Source organism: Anoplolepis gracilipes, chromosome 16 (genome assembly GCF_047496725.1).
Source record: "Anoplolepis gracilipes chromosome 16, ASM4749672v1, whole genome shotgun sequence".
Taxonomy (NCBI): domain Eukaryota; kingdom Metazoa; phylum Arthropoda; class Insecta; order Hymenoptera; family Formicidae; genus Anoplolepis; species Anoplolepis gracilipes.
This window is the reverse complement of record NC_132985.1, coordinates 1,425,432-1,450,000: the sequence shown is the minus strand read 5'-3', so window position 1 is coordinate 1,450,000 and position 24,569 is coordinate 1,425,432. Positions and strand designations below refer to the sequence as shown.

The following is a 24,569-nucleotide window of genomic DNA, read 5'->3' as shown; positions in this document are numbered from 1 at the left end:
ACTTTGCGCATCAGCGACGCGTTTTTCCGAGTCATGTGTATACCTTCTTCGCGATGACGAGACGAAATAATAACATCTAAGGGTTGGGAGGGAGGGGAGGGGGGGGGGGAGCATGATGGATAAACTAATGACGCGCGGAGACGTTAATCCCGTTAGTCATGTCGACGACTTGGCTCTCACTACTTGAGATGGGCTATACTGAAATGCCGATGCACTCGGGCTTTCGTTCATCAATATGGGATTACGCGGCTCGTGTATGCGCCATACATGCAGATGCATACATCTTTACTTGATGCAACATACGCGTAACGAGGGTATGCGACCGAACGTATATAGCCCTTCTATAGGAAGTTGAACGGAGAGTTGACAAGCTTTCCTACATCGAATGAGAAAAGATCGCGATTACTTTCTTCGATGATTGATAATGCATCGTCTCTTACAAAGCACCGATGTAAATCAATAACGTGTCCGTTTCGCGACAAAATTATTTCTCGATGCAGTGAGACTAATTAATTGTTATCGCTCGTAGTTTAGTTTGTGTATTATCGTGATTGAAAGGACGAAAGCGAGGATACTATCTTGCAAAAGTCGCTTGTCTACTCTAGGATTATTTAGATTATATTCTTCTCATTATTCGCGCTAGTAATTAATTATATATTTATAAAACAAAGAAATTATTTCCTTGCCCAAAAAAAAGAAAAAATATACCTATTTTTTTTTTGCATGCAAAACTATTCATTTTTATCTGACTTTTGATTGGACATATCTATTTTCTACAAGTGCATTTATCGAGGATTCTGATTACAACCGGTGAAATAGAACGCGTAATATAAATCACGATAAAGTTTTCATCTCGGGCAGAGTATCTTTGAAGCGAGAATGCGCGTTAAAAATGCTGTAGCGAAAAAGAAAGCACGTAAATGGGGCGAAGACACGAAATCTGCATCGCGGCAGTGCACGCGGGAATAAAAAGTTTGGCTTAAGGGGATGCATGCGGATGATCGAGGGAGTAAACAGAGAGGCAAGTAGGGCGTACGCTCTCTCGTCAAGAGCACAAGACGTCTTGCGCGTCTGAAACTTTGCGACTTCGCGGCTAAACTCGTCCAACGGATATGTCACACAGCCGAAGATGCATCGCGAGAATCTCCGTAATGCGAGGCGAGATGTTTCGCGAGAACGCATCCTTTCCCATTACGTTCGCGGTCGTGTGTAAATATTTCTATATGTCATTTATAACGTTGCGTCCTCTGCGTAGACATTTCTTGCTGCCTTCACGGCCGGTGCTTATTAAACTTCCTTAAAGCTTTCGTTTACACAAGCAACGGGTACAGCATATTTTTTTACCTAACCAGGCGCGTTGCATCCAATGCGGATAAATTAATACTCGTGACATTTACGAGGTACGCTTGGAATGAGGTTCCTTAAGGTCATTACTGCATAGGTGTCGATCTAGGTCGCATTAGTCGGACCATGAGCACAAGAAACTTTATTTTAAACCATTATTTGAAAGCTTCTGTTCCGTACAATGTGTCCAGAAACTAGGAGGCGATATTTAAAGAAAAAATGCAGTGTTCTTGTGAATTTAGAATAACAGATTATTTCCTGAGAAAATTAAAATTATTGAGGTGTAATAAATCTCGTCTTAAAAATTAAATTCCAAATATTTGAATAAAATGTAACTTCAATTGTCATCAATTGCCATCAATGATATTATAATATGTTTCTGAAAATTTAACTTTGAATTCCTTGTATAAAGTAATTTGACGTTTCTAGTAACGTGAACAATATCTTGCTTGTCTTATATTTTAAGTAGAAATAATATCGTAATCACTAGCATTAATAGAGATTTTGATACGAAATTCATAGAAATAAAGCTAATTTGATGTACGTCATAAAACTGATAATTAAAGATAAGCACAGAAGAAATCAACATTATAATGCCTATATATTTTATAAACGAGAAAGATAATGACATTATTATTATCTTTCTCATTTGTAAAATATGTAGATAAATGTCTACAGTGTATTCAGACAATTCAAAGAAAACGAAACAAGTTTATACCAATTGATTAAATAAACCAGACTCATATTTAGGAGATACGTGATTGTTTGTAAAGTATGACACAACTATTTTAAACGAGAATTGATCTAGTTCGAACACAAGTTTTTACATAAAATATCAGACGTCTTCAAGAACTTACTTCACGATCACGGCTTCTCCCTCACACTTTGCGATCCGATGAATGAATCACTATTATATTTCAGCTTTATATCATAAGTTTTACATTATCTAAAAACAATTAATAAATTCTCTTATTGGAAGAATGTGATAAAAATCAATAGGCTAAGGATCAATAAGTCAATAAAATCGTAGAGAAATTTGGCCGCACAATATTTTTCATAGACACCTAATATCGACGTGATTTAATCGCGTTGCATTTAGCTGCACGCTCTCTTAATCTTCGAACGTAACTGCGAGACATCGCGAAAGAGAAATACTTGGCAGGCTTAGTGCGCGTAAACCTTGACGATAAGCAACGAATGACAGTGGGAAGGAGCGAGAGGGAGAAACACGTCTCGTGATTTGCAGTCGGACAAGGAGCGACGCGTGCTTGGTAGGAGAAATCGAGACAGACAGAAACTCGAATGGATCTCTCAGTTCAGTCACAGAGTTGTGACGGGCCGAGCGACAACTCGAGGCTTTTCATTTAACTCGCGAACGTGTTCGCGAACGCGTTTGACGACCTCGTTCGGATGCAGCTGATCCCGCGTGTGCACCTTACCATTTCGAAAGCGTATTTTTCTCGTTCTATGCTCCGATCAGGAATCAGGATCTGCAAACAGATGGCGAGTTTGGTGCGCGACAGGTAAGAATGTTTGCGTATCAATGCAATAGAATCTCGGCAATGTAGGTGCGTCATTGAACAGGTCCTTTCAGCGTTGACTGATGCTGCTTGAAGTTTCCATTCCAATTCCAGTTTTCCTCCTGAAATAGAATTTTAATTATGGTTAGAATATTATTCGTTACTAATATATATATATATATATAATTATTTATTAAACCAACAATAAAAAAAATATTGTAAATACGTGTATATCATGTATATTTTATCAAACGGATTATAAAATACTGCTTTATACATTAAAAAATAACGTAAATGTATGACTAAAGTATCATTAATATTCCCGTCTCTTTCATACTTTCTAAATGCCGGTAATAATTGATAAGAATCTCAAATATGTGATAAAAATCGATACTTTATCTAACTTAAGAAGAACAAATTTTATGCTTCGCGCACATGTTGACATATTTTTTTGGTAGCCATATGATATAGATATATTATTAAACACATCATCCTGAGAAACGATTATTTTTATTATTTTACTCCTCGTTATCAAGGCGATTATATCGTACATTTAATACACAGCCTTAATGAGGAAATAAATATTTTATTAGCGATAAACACATGAGATGTACTTTGCATCATTTCATGTTATAAATAGAGTCGCCTTTACTTCCTCTTATTCTTCGTAAAATTGCGCAATTGTAATTAGAGAGCTTTATATGACTAAATGAACTTTAATCAGTGACTCGAATATAATTCTTAATTGTGGTAAAATCATCAACACATACAATGGACTTGCTTTATGGTATTCTAACGCGCTCTTTCATTATTTACTCACATTGTTGCTAAGCGAAATTTAAAAATGCAATTATTCTTAAAAGAGAATATTAATTCCATAATTCTTAAGAAATTTCTTCGATCAGTTTTAAGGTCGGTTATTTATGGCTATGTTAAAATATAACGTGATAATACAATATTCATAACGAGAGATACTAGTCAAATTGACGATTATCGTTGAACGTTATTTGTGACGAGGATAATGATGAGGCCAGAGCGAAAATTTTACATACCTATAGTCTAGACAATAATCAACACTTTCTTTCATTGATATTTTTCGCGCGAAATTAAAAAAACCAGCAAAGTTTACGTTCCAATACGGGCCAGTTGACAATTTTTTGAAATCTAATACTTGTGATATGCAATTTCGAAATATTGAGAAACATTTGCGAGCAAAATTATTCTCCGAAAACTTCTTGAAAAGTTTGAAGTTTATGGGCAAACTATTGTCAGACTTTATCTATATGTTGTGACGGTTAAGGCATTATCAGAAACGAAGGAGAGTCATAAGTAAAATATGTAGAACGGTTAAATATGGCTATTTAATGGCACGTGTAATTTACAATATAATTGTTATCCCTCTTTACAATATAATTGTTCTTTCCTCTTCCGTGCATGCGATGAAAAAGTTTCAGTCACGTTTCACGGAAGATGCGGATAGAAAGTTTCGCAACGGCCGGGAGCGCGTTGCGGATGTAATCTTCCTGTCACAATAATTTCTATCAGTTTTTACATTTAAAAAATAATACAAAAGTTTCCGAGCCCCTGTTGTTTTTTCTTTCCTCACATTCATTCCTTCTTTCCTTTTCGTTTGCCAGATTGCGAAATGTGACTTGATTATTAAATATTTCTCGAATTCGTGTGTCCTCAACGAACGATGATTTTCTAAGACCTCAAGTAACTTTTCGCAGCAACTTTTTCTAACAAGAAAAAAGATGGGGCAAATGTCACAAAAAGCGTGTTTCGTTTTTAATCCGTTTAAATGATAATGAGTACAATTTATATAAGAACAGTTGCAAATGTGTAGATGACATTTCCATAAATGTTAGTTGAATTTAATAGAAATTTAATTATTTTAATGTAATTTTTAAAGTCTATTTTTAAGAATAAAATTCCAGTAAAATTTAGCTGACATTCATGGAAATCGTTTGAAACTTGACCTTAGATAACGATAAGTACATTGTAGCTTTGTCCGATATCGTAACTTTAATAAAATAATGCTATGATTACTGATGTTAAAAGACGGAAAGGAAAAAAATTATTCATCTCAGTTTTAAAAGTTGATAAAGGCCACATACATATACATGGCAAGTGAGTGTTACTTTTTTCGTGAATGAAATTAAATGTTGAAGACTAAATGAATAAATATAAAAAGATAAGCGGTAGGATCTGATTGTGACATTGCTATAATTTTTTATTATTATCAATTATGACATTTTAATCAGCGACTAGATATTTAGTTATTTCGTATATCTCGACGACATTAACAAATTTCTCTATCTGTTACAGATTCTTATCATTCGCCGTCTTGTACTGAGTCCGATCGATCGGAGGGAAGAGGTCTTCTCTCTGAAAACGCGATACGTTAGTGCTCCGTACAACCACTGTGGAAATTCCACCGTGTCCTCCATTTTCGCATCCGTGTGTTTACACCTTCCCGCCCCTTTTCCCGTGTTATTTCGCTGCCCTGTTTCGCGTGGCGAAGCGATCTTTCGATAGCTGATAGATCGAAGGGTCCACCGGAGTTCCTTCTTCGTCGAGCGGGGCGAGCAGGTGCGAGACGAAACGTCGTGGCGTGATATATCATCGCCGAGCACAATGGCTTGCGAATTCTTTAAGGTGAGTCTGTATTTCTTCATTTGATATATGACTCGTGTTTCGAGATGATAAAGGTCTCGTGTTACATCCGATGATATCGGCCGTTGTGAGTGAAAGAAACTTGTGTTGCAAAATGCAAAGTTGCGAAGAAGATGGGGCAAATTGTGAAATTCTCTTATTTTACGTATATTAAGAATAGCGCTATTTTCGCACCGCTATTAAAAATGCTGACGTTGAATTTATTAGGGGAGGGGTACAAAGCGTACGAACGGAGACTAAGTTCGTAATTTATACTCTTTAAATATGAAGCGCCGTCTATCTGAAAACTCTCTGTAAAATGGACCTTACAAATTACAGACTTCCATCACTGTAGCAACTCTGCATACGTCATACAATTCCTTCCTCTTTTCTGATAATTATTCGCGGAATTTATATGTATCTTTAAAAAAGCAAGCCTCGTTACAGCAATTACCTAGAATCGAAAAGTTTTTTACTCACAATGACCGAACAACGTTATTCGCAAAATATTTCATTTTTCCATCGAAACACTCTTTATGTTATAACGTCCTCCAGCGAGACCATCGTTCGATATTGCGCAGCGTGCAATCAAACACTCTAAAAAAAAAAGATGTATATTGGAATTGATTGCCGCGATATATTCTTGAAACGGTGACTCAACGTTATTTCTAACGGTGAAAAAAACAACGAAAACTCGTGTGCTTTTGTAATTCGCCTGCAGGCGATGTCATTCACAAAGCCCTGTCCCTTGTTCTCGCTGCAAGCCGAGGTTAGCGGCCGTTCGAATGTGACGAGTCTATAGTTTGTTTGCAACCTAACCGTCCGCATCCTCTACGAACGGAGCAACTTCTGCTCCGCCGGGATCGCGCACTATTATTTCAGTTATCCCGACTCTAACCCGATGTCTCATATTATTAGCTGCGACGGCGACGGCGACGGCGACGGCGACGGCGACGGCGACGCGAGTGCGAGCGAAAGCTGCCCGGCAAAGTTGAAGCATTTTGTATGCACGGGCGCATCACGGGCAAACTCTCCGTGAATTATTTATTCACGCTGTCTGCCAGACGCGGCTCTCTTACGATAGAAATAATTCGCATAATTTTGTCAAATTTGTTTCATATTCATTAATCGCGCACGTGGCATAAGCGCGATGGATTTTTTTGAAACTCAATTGGCGAATTTGAGAAACTAACGCCGATGATCGCGATGAAAAGAGGCAATCAAAAGTGTGAAAATTAGCAAATTATATCGGATGCTTTATATTATATCACGTTGTACGGATTTAATCGACTGTGAGAATTTTGCCGTCGCCATACACGACATTATTTTTCGTTGTATCGCACATTTCGTCGGTTTCGTCTCTCTCTGTCTCTCTCTCTCTCTCTCTCTCTCTCATTAACTATAGAAAAATCAGTTCAGTTCCACAAATAATCGCGGAGACAAACGTCACGAAAGGATCGTCACTGGCACTTTATCGAAATGTCGTTAGTTATCGCAATGGATACGCAAACGGTAAAAAGAGGAGAGCATGATCGGAGAGGACCACTGTATGTACGACTTCCGTCTGTCTTTGGGCGCAGCTTGAACGATGGCCGATTCACGCGGCTTCAAGCCAATAAACCAGTTGTGGCAGAGCGCGACAGTGCCGACGGATCAGGATTCGGAGTGTCTGTACGAGGAGATCCCGGGCCTCCCGGGGCCTCAGGATACGGATCAGCCGGCTGGTGCCGGCGTTGGGCACGCGGCGCAGAGGGAGGAGGAGGAAGAGGAGGAGAACGTCGGCGGCAGCAGGGCAAGTCTCGATTTCGGCGTTCAGGTTGGAGATAGCGGCGACTGGTGGGGCGATCAGTCCGGGGGCCGGGAGGACATCGTCGCCGGCGGTGGTACCATCCCCCGTAGCAGGACCCTCGGAAGGAACGGCCGATCGGGATCGGGTGCGAGCGGCGGCGGTGGCGCGAGATCGCGCAGCGGATCGACCGATCGGCGTCATCAGCCGTCGGCAGCGGATCGGGCGCGCCAGCAAAACATCGTCGTCGTCGGCAGGGTGGAGGACGAGCGGTATGCCGCGCGCAGGAGCCACGTGGAGCCCAGTACAGGCGCCGTATTGCCACCTCCTGCGGCTACCAGCCTCAAGCTGACCAGGGGGCGACCAACGAGTCAGAGCACTGTCGCCCGTTACTTGCACTCGGCCAGCACCAACGCCTCGGCGACGCACCACCATCATCATCATCACGGATTGCACGGCCAGTATCCACCGCCAACCGGCGCCAGGACGACCGGCAGGCAGCATCGCCATCATCACTCTAGCCGCGGCGCGTTCAGTAATGAGACGCAGGAAGAGGTACAGGAGGACGATGAAGCCACTCTACGGGAGTTGCTCGTAAGGTACGTTCGTACCATATACACGAACGACGAGTCTCTCACACTCTCTTGGTTTTCCCTCCTCCCCTCAAGTCGGTGTACACCCTGTACACACCACCACTCACCGCGCAAATTATCGCGATTATCGAGACAACTTCCGTGCCATTCCTCCTGCCACGCGCTCTACGCCAAGAGGAAGAGTTGTTGTCCAAGTTTTGTTGATATCTCGGTAGGATTACCGTAGCCGTTATTAATACGAGCCGTTATTAATATACATACGGTTGGACGGAACTCGATTGCATTTATCATCCTCGTGTAATTCCTCTTGTTTTTTTGAGAAACGAGAGAATGTACGAAAGAATAATTTGCACAATATATTACTTATTTTATTGTATATTACACTGCTTTTTTAGGATCGCAAAGAGAAAGATTTCAGGTTTTTGTGCTATGCAAAAAAATAATTTTGCAGAAAATGTCTGGCTTATTACCGCTCATTTACATATATCGCAATTTCGGGCTCATATGGCGGTTAGTCCTCGGCTGCTGGGCTTCTTAGTTCTTTAGCATCCTTGGACTTGACGTAATCGTTATCGAAAAACCAACAAGGCTTTTATAACAACCCAAAAAAATACAAATTACATTATCCAAGGTTGATTGGCGTCGCCACCGAATGTCTCTAAGAATTATCTGGATTGTTGGACGTTGGGTAGCGTCGATAAAAGTTTGCGAAGAATTCGCGCTCTCGTCAACTCCGCAAATTCTTGTCGGCGCTCATAACGTTGCAAACTATTCGCGATTTTTGAAAGAAAAAAAAATAGAAAAAAAAAAAACGTTCCATTTATCAAGGCTATTCAGATCAAATTCGAGCGATCAAAAGCTTATATTATTCGCATTGTTCGTGTCAGACGACACGTTAAGCTTCTACGACCAAATGTAATTCTACAATAATACGCGAGATTAAAGAAATGAAGAGAAATAATACTTGCGGTGATGTATGTAACATATAATCTTTTTCAAAAGGCCGTAGAAGATTAACTCGGCGAACGTTGCGAAAATGAGTGATTATAAATTTCGATTTGAAATATTATTCTAACATAGTCTAGCTTTAGAATTCTGTATTGACTTTCACATTAGTAGTGATTTTTTTTAGACTCTTGTATAGAGAAAACATACTTTACTCTTTCCATGACGAGTGAAGCGTAGAGAATTTTCTTTTAGTTTCTATACTTATTTAAATAATCTCATGTGGCATGATAGAGTTGCCGTCGTTCCGACATTTAATTCCTGAATTATTTATTCTCGCTTCATTTCTCATACAAATTTTAATTTTAATTTAAATTTTCGCTCGAAGAATTGCATATATTGTGAATTGAATTTATCAAAGCTGTACATATACGTTATTAGAGTTCTGGGAAAAAAAAAATTTTTAATTATTTATCGTTCTTTCCAAATTACAGTCCTCGCTCTCATTACGCTAAATTCGATTATTTGAATGCTCGTCTACGAACATTCATATTGGATGAAGGCTTCGTCGTGCTAATGTTAATAATTACGAGAGACTTGGCACTTTAAATTTCTCGCGAGTAACTTATTGTTAGCTTAATATTGTACTTCCGCTAAAATAGCGTATACGAACGCTTCAGACTCGCATGTCAATCAAGAAAACACTTTTAGCTCTCTTTTATTCGCCGTGTTAAAGTGCTCTCTCTTGGCCGAATCGATAACGCTTACTTATCGATCAAATAAAGCTTCGCCACTAACGAAAATGATTTTACGACCGTACCATTTTCCATAAACATCGTTCTCTCGAGACCCTAACTGTGTTGCAAATGCATCCAGGTAATTCCGGCCTAAGTGTGGCGGTGCCTTTTACTTTACGATAATCACGTGACGGCAAAAGAGAAAAGAAAGAAAGAAAGAAAGAAAGAAAGAAAGAAAAAAAAAAAAAAAAAAAAAAAAGAAGGAAAAAGGAAAACGGACGCGTCTTTCCCGCTTATTATTTTACATAGACTCTCTATATGTATCCGAGAATGCAATGCAAGGCTTTGTGCCATGCCATTCATCATTTATACATAAATCACACTCGCTCTTAAGCTCTATTCTTGTACATACTACACACTCTCGGTCTCATAACAGTCGATAATCAGACACTACCGATGCCGTTGTTATGGTTACTTGAATTTTTTGGCTGCGGCGCTCGCAGGCTTACCACTGATTGCTCATTTCATTCGAAATCATATCTCCCTCTCAAAGTCAGGTGCACAAATAAGCTCGCAATAGCACCTAGAGCTCGAAATAAAGAATAAAAACCGGGGAGTCTACCGGTAATGATATCCGGTTTGTATATACACTGGGATACAGGCAATTGGTTCCCAACGAAGCGATTCGCGATGAATTTCTATTGTTAGTTGCACCGCCATTGGTAAAAGAATTGCGATTGTGCAAGGAAATTACATAGTCGTACATATAGTCGAATAATGTCCTAAACCAAGAGAATGAAAAGCGTATTCTTTGGGGATATTTTCGCCGAACATAATAGATGGATTGTGACTTCACTGTATAAGAATCTCAAAATGTTACTCACTATTTTTTTTTTTTTTTCTTTTTTTTTTTGTGCGACACAAATAGTTAATCACGAGCACGATTCTGCTCGAGGATCTGCGCGTAGATCCTCGTAAGATGACAGCACTACTACATACTTGTTGCTCGATGTGCCATCGCTATGACTTATTTGTGTGCGTGTCTGAATATACTCTATTATCACTCTCATGAGATCATGCTGATTTTTTGTCAATTATTTTGCCGACTGTTCGTTCCGCATAAAGTGATGGGCCATTGAAATTGTGCAAGCTCGCTTGTGGACGCGGGCGGCTAGGCAGGGGTGAGTAAGCTGGCGGTGCGTCGCATGGTGATGTGTGAAAACGTCTATTTCACACGTGACGGCTCCGTCTCTTTCTTTTTTTTTTTTTTTCTCTCTCTCTCTCTCTCTCTCGATAGAAGTGAATTGGACGTCACGATTACTAAATGCGAGCGAATATATCATTATGACATGATTTTTTGACTGAACCACGACTGTGTTTCCAAACTAGGTAAAGTTTTACAGAGTGAGTGAGATAAGAGAGGAGGCAGGGGCGGGCGTCGTCGGGCCTTATACCCCCTCTCGCCGTGTACACGTTACCTCTCCACCTTTGGTTGTGGACCACTTGACAACAAGCAGTTCAGAGTCAATTGATTGGATTTGGTGGATAATCCAACGTACGTACATATGTCTCGTGTGAACAAAGCAAAGAACAAATAGATCTCTGTGAATAAGACGAAATACTGAATCAAGAGGAGTGAGTGGGGAGGCATAGAGGCTACTGTAGTTTCGGAACACAGCCATGGTCTCCCTACCTCCCAGGTACATGACAACATCATCACTGCTCTCTCTCTCTCTCTCTCTCTCTCTCTCTCTCTCTCTCTCTCTCTCTCTCTCTCTCTCTCTCTCTCTCTTTATTTTTTCTTTTTTTATTCCCCATCTTTCTCTCCCGTATCTCTATCTACGTATCTACTACATATGTACACGTATCAAAACTAGTTTTCTACCATTTTCGTTATGAGTTTTCTTAAATATGATAAAATACGATTAAACGTATTATTACATATATGTAAAAACGATCTTTGACTTCTTTTTGAACGCGTTGATTTCTAACGTACATATTCCTATGAATGCGTTTCTCAATAAACTCTTGGATACTTGGATTCTCGATTCACTGTTTTTTTTTTTTTTTTTTTATTTCCTGATTTTTTAATTTCACATCGTTTTTTTTTCGCTCGAATAGTGGTGCGATTCTTTATTTGATAAGTGTACATATATTTTCGTCTCTCTATGTCTATATCTGTTCGTCATCCTTCTATCTTCTCCTCCTATACATATTTTATCTTCTACTTCATCTCTCCTCACGTCTCTTCGAATCATATGCTCATTCATTTCTGCTATTCACCTACTGCTATTCATTACATATTAAAAAAAAAAAAAAAAAAAAAAAAGAAATTTCTCTCTCTTTCTCTCGCTCTATTCTATTATACTCTCATCTTAAGTCACTCTTTCTGCTTGGCTGTGCACATCGATCGATGAGTTTGCCAATTCACCGAGTTCGTTTGAAAGTCTCATGATCCTCCATAATCACACGTGTATACGTATTACGTACATGCATTGAGCGCGTGCGAGATATCAGTCATTTTCACTCACTTGCACATTCCTGCATCGTGGCGATAGAAATAATTGTATACGCCGAGAGAAGAGATCCGAAGGCGGTACAGTTATAGGTTTGGGAGATTCTAGAATTCACGGCAAAGAGTATCATTTCGACATTCTCTCTCTTTTCAACAAATATTGAAGCACTTATATTTACACACACGCGAATTCACAAACTTCCATCTAATATGTGCACAGCTGCAAAGAATATATTTTATATATATATATATATTTGTATATATATATATATATATCCACTGTAGTGTCTGTACCCTTCACACTCATCACACACACCTTAAACGTGCTTTTAGTGGCGTTTATATTTTTGTCTGCTATTGTTTTCTGCAACTTGACATTATTTATTACATAAATATATACTATATATAGAGAGAGAGCCGATTGTACATATATATATATATATATATATATATATATATATATATACATATATATTATATATACATATATATTATATATACATATATATTATATATATACATATATTATATATATATATATATATATATATATAAAACATGCTATTCATGTTACATCTATCCAACATTCCCATGAGCTGCCGAGCTAACACTGCTTCGTCGCGTTTTCAAATTCTCGGGAAGCAAACGTGCACTTTTGCATCTATGTTGAATCGTCTTTTCTTTTTATTCATAGCGTAAACTATATGCATCTTCATGTATATGTGATATAAATTATCGCGTGCGAGAAAGCGAAATGAAACCAGAAAAAAATGCTCGGCAGTTAATGCACGGAGATAGTTGGATTTTATCTTAGGGATCTAGGCAATTAGCTTTAGCCTTGAACGTCTAGTGTCAATGTGCTCGACAATGTTGTCGATCTGCTCGCCCGTACGAATCAGCGAGATTCACGCGGGGATTATGTGTGTGGAAACAGTCTGCAGAAACAGGTCAGCGTTATGAGTATGAACTTGAGTGCCAAGCTGGACGAGCTGCAGCGGGGTGACCGCCAGCTGGAGACCACCGTCGCTCTCTGCGAGATCCGCACGCAGCTGCAGGAACTCACGAAGAGCGTAGAGTCTTGTCAGAGCGAGGTCAGCGAGGTGAAGCGGGACATGGTCGCGATTAAGGTACTCTATTCGATATGCGTCTAATCCTTTAGATTTGAATCTGTCGATCCGTTTAGACAGATTTTTAATTAGCAAATAATGAATACCGAAGCAAAATACATAAGTAAAAATATTATTCCAAGAAAATAATTTAATTATTTTCTTTAATGTAATTGCGCTAACGTATTATTTTTTTAAATTAATATCTAAAGATGGATATAGAGTGAAAAAAAATTCTGCTGTTGGACGATTTCATAATTTTTCTCTCAAGTGAAAGAATTACAGATGCCTATCATCTCTTTCATAAAAAAATATAAAACTGTATAATATCAATATATATTCCGATAATTAGCGCGAGATAATAGCACGCAGATTATGGGAAAAAAAAGCTATATGCGTGAAGTAATCGAGAAAGAAAATTAAAATTATACATAGAGTGTCGTAGAAAATGTCACATCTAAGAATAGAAAATTTTTGCGTTTAGTTGACGTATCCTCCCTTTTAATCATGTAAAAATCGTATTTGGTATGTATGAAAGTATCTCAGGTATTTTTTTTCCTGATACGCAGCACGAACTAGATACGGTACAGCAAGTTAAGGAAGAGATAGAGGAATTACGAGAGTACGTGGATCGACTGGAAGAGCACTCCCATCGGCGGAAACTTAGGCTCCTGGAGCAGGTGATTTCCGGCTTTAAAAAATAATGTTATTTTTTTTTTACACAATTTTTTTCGTTATGTTTTAGAGGAATGTTTTAATGCAAAGTTTGTTGCGTTGCGAATACTTGTCTCTCACATTATATTATTTATTTGATTTATTTAACCTTACTGCTCTTAATTTAATTGTTTAATTTATTGCTTTAATTTGTTTAACGATATGTGTAATTTTTATCAATAATGTGTGTACGAGAAATTGTCAATAAAAGTTGCAGAATTAAATCCTATTTTCTTGTATTTTTATTTGATTTTGCAATACTCCATTATTCCATTTATATCTGATTATCCGCTTCATTAACTTCCTTTCCTTTCATTATATTTTATATGTATTCAAAATATATATCAATGTCAAAAGAAATGTATTTTTCACGTACGTAAACGTGTAAACAATAAATCCCATTACTTTCAGGGATTGACGCTTTTCCTATCGTATGCGATACTGGCAGCCGTATTAGGAATGTTGCAGTTTGGTTACAACACTGGAGTGATTAACGCGCCTGAAGTGGTACGGTGATTTTTTTTAACATAAAAAACGCGGCTCTCTCTTTCTCTCTCTCTCTCTCTCTCTCTATATATATATATATCTAAACATGTATAAATGTCATAAATAATTTTCATAAACAAACCTTAATTTCTGTAAATTAATCGCGTTCAAACTTTTTACAGAATATAGAGAATTTTATGAAAGATGTGTACAAGGATAGATACGGAGAGGATATTTCGGATGATTCTGTCAAGACATTATACTCCGTAGCCGTGAGCATATTCGCGATCGGTGGTATGGTGGGTGGTTTCAGTGGAGGAACAATCGCCAACAGATTTGGCAGGTTAGCGCCAATATTATATTAGTTTCGATTTTAAATATAATATATATATATATTTATTTATTTTACAAATTATAATATATATATTTTTGTATGCTTTATGTTTTTTATAATTTTTTTCGGAATTTCCAATAAATAAATATATTAGAAATATATATTGGAAATATATTGGAAATTCTTCAGGCGAAAAGATTATAAAAAATGTATGAAGATTATAATTTGAAAAACATATATATATATATATATATATATGTTTAAATAAATCCATTTCAACATTAAATATGTAAAATCCGGTAATTTCAATATTTCATAATGTCATGTCCCGACATTGGAAAATGTGAACAATAATTGTTGTACAATTGTTATAAATAGAAAAACACAAAAATTAACTTTCACCTTCTGCTTTTTGAATCGTAGAAAGGGAGGCTTACTGCTAAACAACGTGCTGGGCATCGTGGGGGCGTGCCTGATGGGTTTCACAAAGCTCGCTGAGTCGTACGAAATGTTATTCTTCGGACGGTTCATCATCGGTGTCAATTGTGGCTTGAATACCTCGTTGGTTCCCATGTACATATCGGAAATAGCGCCATTGAACCTGAGAGGCGGCCTAGGCACGGTGAACCAGCTCGCTGTTACGGTGGGCCTCCTGGTCTCCCAGGTGCTGGGCATCGAACAAATCCTTGGAACAAACGAGGGTTGGCCCGTTCTCTTAGGACTAGCTATCTGTCCTGCCATTCTACAGTTATTGCTGCTTCCAGTTTGCCCGGAATCTCCCAGGTGAGATATAAAATTTATACTGTTGTAATTTTGTAAAAAAAATCCAATCTTCTGTTTCCTCGACTTGAATAAGCTTTCCGAAGAGTTTAATCGAAGAATTCAGTTCGAGAGTAAATATACATCGACAATTTTAATTCGTTACATTCGATAATTTTTCCCTCATATTTAATGCAATATTATAATTAAAGGAAAAAAAAATACTTTCAGATATTTGCTCATTACTAAACAGTGGGAGGAAGAAGCTCGAAAAGCTTTGAGAAGGTTGAGAGCCAGTAACCAAGTGGAAGAAGATATTGAAGAGATGAGAGCGGAGGAACGAGCTCAACAAGCTGAATCTACAATCTCGATGACCGAGCTTATATGCAGCCCAACTTTAAGAGCACCTCTCGTTATTGGTGTGGTTATGCAACTTTCGCAGCAGCTTTCGGGTATCAATGCCGTAAGTAACGATTTTCATGGAATAAATCGTCTATCGAATCTACATGTTCTTTTTTATTATCAATGTTATGTCTGATATAAAATTATTGCGCATTTTTCAGGTATTTTATTATTCTACGAATCTGTTCACTAGTTCTGGTTTAACGGACGAGAGTGCCAAGTTTGCAACCATTGGCATTGGTGCCATTATGGTTGGTATGACGCTAGTGTCCATCCCGCTCATGGATAGGACAGGAAGGCGTACATTGCACTTGTATGGTCTTGGTGGCATGTTTATCTTTTCAATATTCATCACAATTTCGTTTCTCATAAAGGTGAGTTCAAATTTTAATGCATTATTACGAAACGTGATTGTTATTATTTTAATGATAAGTTACAGCTGATAATCATTTAAATATAAAATTTTCCTGTTACTTGCTTTCGCAATAATATTATTTCAAAAACAATTACGAAATAAATTTAATATTGTGAAAAATATTCCAGAAATTTTCTGTCGATATTTATTACACGTTAACTTTATTTTAAACTGATAATTATAAAAAAATAATTATTAAAGTATGCTATTCTCTCTATATAATTCTGATATAATATTGACATAACAATTTATTCAACGTTATTTAAAAGACGTATGACGATAAAGATTCTATTGATTACAACAAATTTATTTATTAATGTGTTTCTATACTGTTAAGAATTTTGCGCTTTACTAAGGAAAATTGCATCACAAACAACAAATGAATTGTACATAGCTACGTACTTGCGCTTTGACACTTTATGCACCTTGGCGAAAGGTGTATCTAACACTTTGTTCACAGCTGGAGTGCAGCACTGCACCGACAGTGAGAATCACTATTATATATATATTTATATATATATATACGAATTTTTGCATCACAATGTCAATTCATTTTAATTTCTCCCCGCCATTCATGTAATTAATAAGTCACATCCTTTACCCGCATGCCATTTCTTTCATTTGCATTGTAGATATTTTATCTTTCGATACATGTGGACATTATTTTGCTTGGTATACATTTTCAAACGAGATAAATATATATTTAAGAATCATTTATATAAATGTCTCTGTTTCTGTAATTCTTATTTAAAAATTAGAGAAAATAATCGATATCACAAAAGATATATATATATATATATATTATGGGAATAAAACATTGTATCATATGTATCACATGCTTGCACGCCGTTTTGTTGTTTTGGCTTAGTGGTTTTGCTTCTTAATAACCCTTTCCTCCCCTCCCCTTCACCACTGACGACCTCTTTCGTGACTGTCTGGAGGAGATTTACTTCCCGTTTATTAATCAACCTATGTTCTATTTGGCTCAAACCTGTCACTCTGTATGTCGCATCAACAATTACATCAACAATTAACATACTTTTTACAAATAATCTCTCTTACAATACAATAACTGTATATCCATTACCTTTTACGAATAAAATTCAACGATTCTTCAGCTATTGAATGTCTGGCACCGACGCTTTCACATTTTATAGAATTCGATAAAAAAATAATTTATTCTTCGATTTAATTACAAGAGCCGTCCTGTACAATTCGCACCTTATAATTTTGTATCAACATTAGAGAAAAGATTATACACACCAGACTTGTATCTCCGAGACTGCTTGATACGTGGATGTTTCGTGCGTACAACAACTACAGCATTATATAATATACTATAATCGAGGTCAAAGCAAATCCTGGCACTCATCATGAAAAACAACTCCACCGCTTAACGAGAGATATTGTATTGTACATAAAACAAGGCACTGTCATTACATACGAGGAGATACTTTTGCCGCCAGAAATCACTTTTGTCGCCTTCATTACACAGGGTTGAGCTACGCACCGCATGCATTACACTACAAATGATTACGCTTACGTTTGACATGCGTTTCCGAGATTTTAATTGAGTTTTTGGGCCTGCCGTACGATTTATTTTTTTTTTCCTGAGGCTCCTCCAGCTGCTCAGGAAAGAAGAACACAATTCTACTGCCTGATAGGAGTTCTTTGGCTATGTGCAGGAAATGATTGACTGGATGTCCTACATCTCGGTGGTGTCTACTTTATGCTTTGTCGTGTTCTTCGCCGTGGGACCCGGATCCATCCCTTGGATGATCACGGCGGAACTGTTTTCGCAAGGCCCCAGACCCGCCGCCATGTCCATCGCGGTTCTTGTCAATTGGATGGCTAATTTCTTGGTCGGCATCGGTTTTCCAAGCATGAAGGTAAGCCGATAGTTAATCAACTTTTTTTTTTTTTTTTTTTTTTGTCCAATAAATTTTCTCTATTTGCGAGAAGCGAACAAATTTCAAATCATCGTGTTGAATGTAACGGCGAAAGAAAAATTTTCAATATCATATATAATTATTTATACGCTAACGTGTTATTTAATACATAACACGCGAGTGCTCATAATTAAATATGATATGATATATCGTTTAAATTTGACACCAACTTGCTACGCCAGTGTTTGTGTGTTACAGACTAGCCTTGAAAACTACACGTTCCTACCGTTCAGTGCATTTCTAGCCATCTTCTGGATCTTCACGTACAAGAAGGTTCCTGAGACCAAGAATAAAACATTCGAAGAGATTCTAGCTTTATTCAGGCATGGTAATGACAGGTATGCAGCACATAAGCAACTTACTACCATCCCCAGTACGTACCACAATAGCAAAATGTTATATACATAATTGAATACTCTGCATCCGCCTCTATCTTTAGTTTCTTTCAAAGGGAATTCTCTGGTACTTTTACTACGTACATATATATGTATATACTATACGTATGTATAGCTTAAATCCTTAAACCGATAGTCCCTTCAATGTATATCCCGTTTATTTTTGACCCAATACGTTTTCAAGTTATTAATTAAGAGAATCGAAATTCACATTTTCGAACTAATAACCGCACAAGTTCTTAACCGTTAATTGCACGAGGAGAAGGAGGAGTTAGAGGGCTTAGATAAAATAATCTTAAAATATATATATCGTACTTTTGATGTATAATGTATACTGTTATCATATCCGTCCGAGCATTCATCCGTCCGTTCTATGTTCGATAACGAAGATGTTCGTTATTTATAATAGAAATTTTTTGAAATCTTCAAAAATGAAAAAGAGTTTTTATTAATTTGTCGAGACAATCGTGTGTGTATTTTTTTCTCTACATATAAACATATATACTGTATTATATATCGTTGGGATAATACATTATTACGCTACGCATTTTTGCATGCATTGCTGTTCTCGTTCGAAGCAATAACAGAAGTTGAACTGTGATAAAGTTTCGTTTTTTTTAAGAGGAGGAAATTGATTTTTACTTATTACTTATACGGATTTGTACATATTTATAAGTACGAGCTAAAGTAGAGTTGTAAATTTCACCTTAAAATTTTGTCACGCGCTTAATTTTCCTTCGTTGCATATATTTCAAACTTGTTTCGTTAAGCTGTTGCAAAGAGAATATACAGTTTTACATAAAGTTTGCAAATAAGACGTAACGCGCTAATCGATAGCAAGTAGAAGAGGCAACTGTGCACGACTGCGAATTATGTAACGAGATTACACGAGAAAAGCGTTAAGAAAAAAAAAAGAAAAACAGTCAGTATCCCGTAGGTTATTAGTTTCTGGAAGTGTAATATATGAAGAGAACGTAATTTTAGCGTTTCTCGTTTATGGAATATTGCGAATCAAGTACAAATCGCTCTTGATCCTCCCCCATCGGTCTGTAATTCTATAGATAATACTCTGTTAGATTTCTGAGAGAGGATCATGTAAGAATTTATCTGCTCTATGTTGTACGTAAAAGAGCAAATATCGATCATGTAAAAACACCATTATTTGATTTATTAACAAAATTGCGATTTCTTTCGTATAATGTAATTTGTAAGAGACATACGTTATTTATTCGAGTCGCGAGTTCGAGTTGGAGATTTTATAGTATTATTATCGTTATATTTTCAAGGCCAAATGTGGATACATTTTCTTTGTTTAACGTACTGTACATGTATCGTTTCAATAAATCGATTATTTCATAGTTCTCTGGGTAACCGATTTTCGTTAATTTCCGTGTTTCGTTACTACGATGACGACGATTGTGTTCGATATATCGTAATTGTGCTTTCTGTGTTATTCGGAGCAGGAGCAGCTTGCGGGACAGCAGACTTTATGGGTGAGTCCTGCTACACACGTTTCCCCTTACTGTGGTGGCTTTGTTTACAGTATATTATACCAACATACTGATTATACTATATAACTGCATGAAAATAAAATGATCAAAGACACCACTAATTACATGTTCAAAAATGAGATTATTTTTTATACACTCTGAAAAGAGAACCTTTCCACAACTGTGCAGCAAATAATTAAAAAACTTTTCTCCTGAAAAAAAAAAAAAAAAGAAAAGTAATTTAAAATTCTCTCATAATTCTTGGAAAATATTTAAGAGACGCGAAATAAAAGTTGAAGAAAATATTTTTCCATCTACTTTTGTCATCTTACTTTTTATATAAACTTTATTACCCTTATTATTCTTATTAACATTTTTAAAGATGTAATTGAGAGAGACTGATAAAGTGGTTAAAAAATAATCTCGATTTGATCCCAGTGATTATCATAACTTTGGTCTAAAGGCCTGGCATGTCGAAACATCTTTATACTTATATACTATCCAGCTCATGCGAGTCTCCATCTCATTGCGTAATCAGTCAGGCTGATTAAGAAAAAGAGAGAGAGACAGTTATACATATATAGCTGCATGGACATAAGTTGTTACCATATATATAAATTGTTCGTTTTTTTCTCTTTTGTGGAGATACATTTCACAGTTTCTAAAAGTTCGTCAGGGCTATTATGTAACCGGTATAATGCAATACTTTGGCGACAAGTTCGGACGGTGCCGTACAATTCCGCAGTGTCTATTTGCTGTTTGTCTCGCGTTCCTCTTACCTCACAAATAAATCGTACTGTTTACAATTACGTGACGCGTCTCGCGCCTCTGTAAACTTTATTTACGCTCGAATTCGAAAACACCGTGACCAACCTTTTTCGCTACGGCGAACACACACCAATACACACCGTGTACTAAAATCACGTACATAACAGCCCCGATCACTTGATCTTCCTTTCCTGGAGCCTCGTATTTTACAGCATGCTCCTTTTAGTATATACATACAATGCCCAGTAAGTGTTTCGGCGACAGGCAGAGCCTTGAAACAAGTTTTTATGTCGATAGTTGGCACGAGTTTATGGCGCTGTATTGTGCGACTTGCATGTTAGTGCTTACGTTACTGTTTGGCGTATACCAAAGCGTTTTTTTTTTTCCGAATTGCGTTATGGGATACTTGTCGTGCTACCACGACGAATGTTTGCGATCGAATCGAATGCGACAGACGGCCGTCGCCGTCGCCGTCGCTTTGCATCGTCGCTCATCGTCGTGTAAAAAATCGCGTGCGACAATTCAATGTTTCATTTAATTTTCTACGACGAGAGTGTGAGTGTTTTCGTTTATAATCAATGAGATCCGCATATCCGGGGCGTGTTCCTTCCTTTTCTTCGTTTTCCTCTTCTCTTACGATTACTTTCCACCAAGGTTTTGCCGAAACATTCGAAGAATTGCTACCCGGATAATCGGGATAAATCAGGATAGCTGGTTACTTTGCTTACCAGTCAGCAAACGTTTCTGAAAATTATTTGTTTCTCGAAACGAGTTAATTAAGAAACGCCAACGTAATCAACACGTTCATAATTGGATGGTAATTAATAAGGGTCAAAAGATACTGCATCTGAGCTTTCTCGCGTTTTAACTAGTTTGTATTTATCGTAGGAAACGTTTTCTTCAAAGCATTCTAGCAAACAAATGGTGATGGAGAAAATCCAAGACGTAAATACTAACAATAAGCATTTTATCAATTTACTAATTTTTCTATAAATTTGCTTAATGAATAACAAACTAACAGTAGTAATCTATTCTACGCTATACATGTTAACACAACTCAATGTTTCCTTCTATTTTCCAATTCTATATCTATAATAATAGGCGACGAAAAATAACATATTTGGCCACAGTTATTGCAATCCAATATCGATACAACCGGTTTGTGTTTTTACGCGAGAAAAAGTTTTGAAACAGTAAATGCTTTGCAAATTATTTAGTCAGCAAAAAATAATTATAAAATTTTGTCAAGTTTTTTTTTTTTTTAAATTGGAATATTTAAAATCAAACTATAAATTTAAGACGAGTAGTTTATTTATAATGCTATGCTATTGATTAGGAACTGTCTTACTTATTGTTAGATATATAAAATAGATTACATTTAGATTATTTATCTCAAATGTCGTTTTGTCGTTGCAACACTAAAAGATTACTAATTATTTTTATCAAAAAATACATTGTAGAGATATCAATTAGTATATAGTTTTGATATTGACGGCTGGCGTAATTCGAGATACGAGTCGTCGAATACGCTAGAGAAGATGATCCAACGTTTTCTTTTTATCCGTTCACGTAGGATACACGTTTTAGCCAACAGACTTACGATACATGTGCAAATATCCGCGCAAACGTAAAAATAGGCTCTCTCTGAAAAAAAAAAAAAAAAAAAAAAAAAAAAATAAAAGTTAAAAACAATTCGTAGCTCGTTTGGACATGTAACGTTATTGTCTTGCAGGGAAGAGGAGCTCGCCACTAACTCTAGCAGGGAGACCATCCTATCTGACGTCACCACTGCCAACCATACTCACGCTACCGATAAACTATAGATCTAAACAATAAGACCGTATCTATAATCTACAATCGATTCATTCGAAGAAAGATATCGTGGACATTCTGGCGTGGTTAGCCAGAAACTATTGATCTACATATTGTTATACACGTATACATATATTGAATGACGAGGGAGCTGTAGCGCTCATTATATAGCGTGAGAAACTGTGTTAATCGATACGCACTGTGTAATTTCACATTATAAACTACGATCTGATCTCGAGAGCAGCTCTCGCTAACATTATACATATTACATACATACTTACGAATATTTCGGCATCACCGAATTAGAAAATTCTCCATATTGTGAAATAAATCTGTCTGTTTATTTAATTATCCGGATTGAGTTTCTTTCTCTTCCATTCGTGTTATGTGTCGTAAAATGTATTCAAATGTATTGAGATATAGAGTCAGGATTGATTCTGATTCCTCGTTCGAGTCGGCGAAGCCAAGTCGAGGTCCACGCGGCGACTCCACGAGAAATCGTATTAACATTTATATATATATATATATATATGTGTGTATCATAATTTGTTGTTTGTCAAAATTATTGTGATATTTTATTTATTATTTGTGAATATTTCCCTTCATCGTTTTCGTAGGAGATTGTGGTCTCTCAATGAATTCTTTCTAGATGTATAATTTGTCACAAGTTGCCGAATATAATATTTGATATTATTTTTCTTAATTCTTTTTTTACCTCTTTCTTAGTATAAGTATACATATACATAAATTTTACTACACAGGCCAGTGAAACGCTGTACTAGTACAAAATTAGAAACTGTGAAATGAATCATTATATACATATACGTATTTATATATTGTCAAGTGTAACACGAGTGCGGCTGTGCATCCGTGAAATTCGTGCACGGATTCTTGGCGTTGTTCGTGAACTCAAGATCCGTGAATCCGTCCAGTCATGGATCCACGGATCTCTCTGAATCCGAAAATGAATATCGATACATATATACGGTCACGATAGATGGTAAAGAAAAAAAAAATCAAATGTAACTTATTCTATGTACAACATTTGTTATAACTCTCTCTAAAACAATATATTCAGGTTCGAGTAACCACCTGAAGCATAATTTAGGATATCAATGGATTAAAAGATATCAATTCTCATTCATTTATCATCTCGTCAAAATCGTAGATCGCGCAATCAGCATAAAGACGAACCTACATTTTCCCTCAATAAATTTCGCATCTTAAGTTTTCTTTGCATCTGTAGCTGTGTTTTTCCTACATTTATTCATCATTCATTGTTTAAAATATCATATATCATCCAGTTTAATAAGTTTAGCTGATCATATCGCAGTATATATATATATATATATATATATATACATATATATATATATAGATAACATCCACGGTAAAATCGTAATAACGGTATAGCTGGCTCCAAATAGAGAGATTCCCGATTCGTCGGATTCGATTAAAATATAAATGTTATTAAATTAGAAACATATCAATGGCGAATGATAAAATTAAATTGTAAACGCTTGTAATGTAATATTTCATAAGGTGCAACATAGTAACATGTCGAGTCGATCCGAAAGAAAATTCGTATGATGAGAAAAGCAAAAACAAAAAAAAAAAAAAGAAAAAAGAAAAGAATCAATAGAAATGTGATTTAAAGAAATGGAAACTTGGACAAGTCGCGTGATGTTTTACAGGAGCATGCTAAACTGTGTGAATGCATTAGAGGGACACATACCGCCAGCAGAGAGCGCAGCCCTGATGGTGGCAGAGGAGAAGCCACATCCTGATTCATGTAAGGCTTTAAAAAAAACCCTGACCAACATCATCAACACGATAATCTGTAA

General features: G+C 36.7%; 2 protein-coding genes across 25 annotated transcripts in view; one reads left to right on the top strand and one right to left on the bottom strand.

Moving 5' to 3' along the window:
• Positions 1 to 24,569, top strand: part of Glut1 (Glucose transporter 1) — a 35,445-nt gene that overhangs the window by 6,542 nt on the left and 4,334 nt on the right. For 4 of the 22 annotated variants that reach the window (XM_072908316.1, XM_072908326.1, XM_072908320.1 and 1 more), the window contains exons 2-14: positions 5,193 to 5,522; positions 7,100 to 7,904; positions 12,946 to 13,222; positions 13,771 to 13,881; positions 14,327 to 14,422; positions 14,584 to 14,744; positions 15,159 to 15,518; positions 15,726 to 15,957; positions 16,058 to 16,270; positions 17,976 to 18,200; positions 18,459 to 18,598; positions 20,119 to 20,148; positions 24,420 to 24,517. In XM_072908316.1, coding sequence (XP_072764417.1) covers positions 7,108 to 7,904; positions 12,946 to 13,222; positions 13,771 to 13,881; positions 14,327 to 14,422; positions 14,584 to 14,744; positions 15,159 to 15,518; positions 15,726 to 15,957; positions 16,058 to 16,270; positions 17,976 to 18,200; positions 18,459 to 18,598; positions 20,119 to 20,148; positions 24,420 to 24,517 — 2,740 coding nt within the window. In that variant the 5' untranslated portion in view covers positions 5,193 to 5,522; positions 7,100 to 7,107. The other 18 variants (XM_072908322.1, XM_072908330.1, XM_072908324.1 and 15 more) reach the window with 16 other exon arrangements.
• Positions 2,202 to 24,569, bottom strand: part of Med27 (mediator complex subunit 27) — a 33,978-nt gene continuing 11,610 nt past the window's right edge. For all 3 annotated transcript variants that reach the window (XR_012048263.1, XR_012048262.1, XR_012048264.1), the window contains one exon: positions 2,202 to 2,986. The gene's annotated coding sequence lies outside the window, so the exon portion shown is untranslated. The remainder of the gene's footprint in view (positions 2,987 to 24,569) is intronic.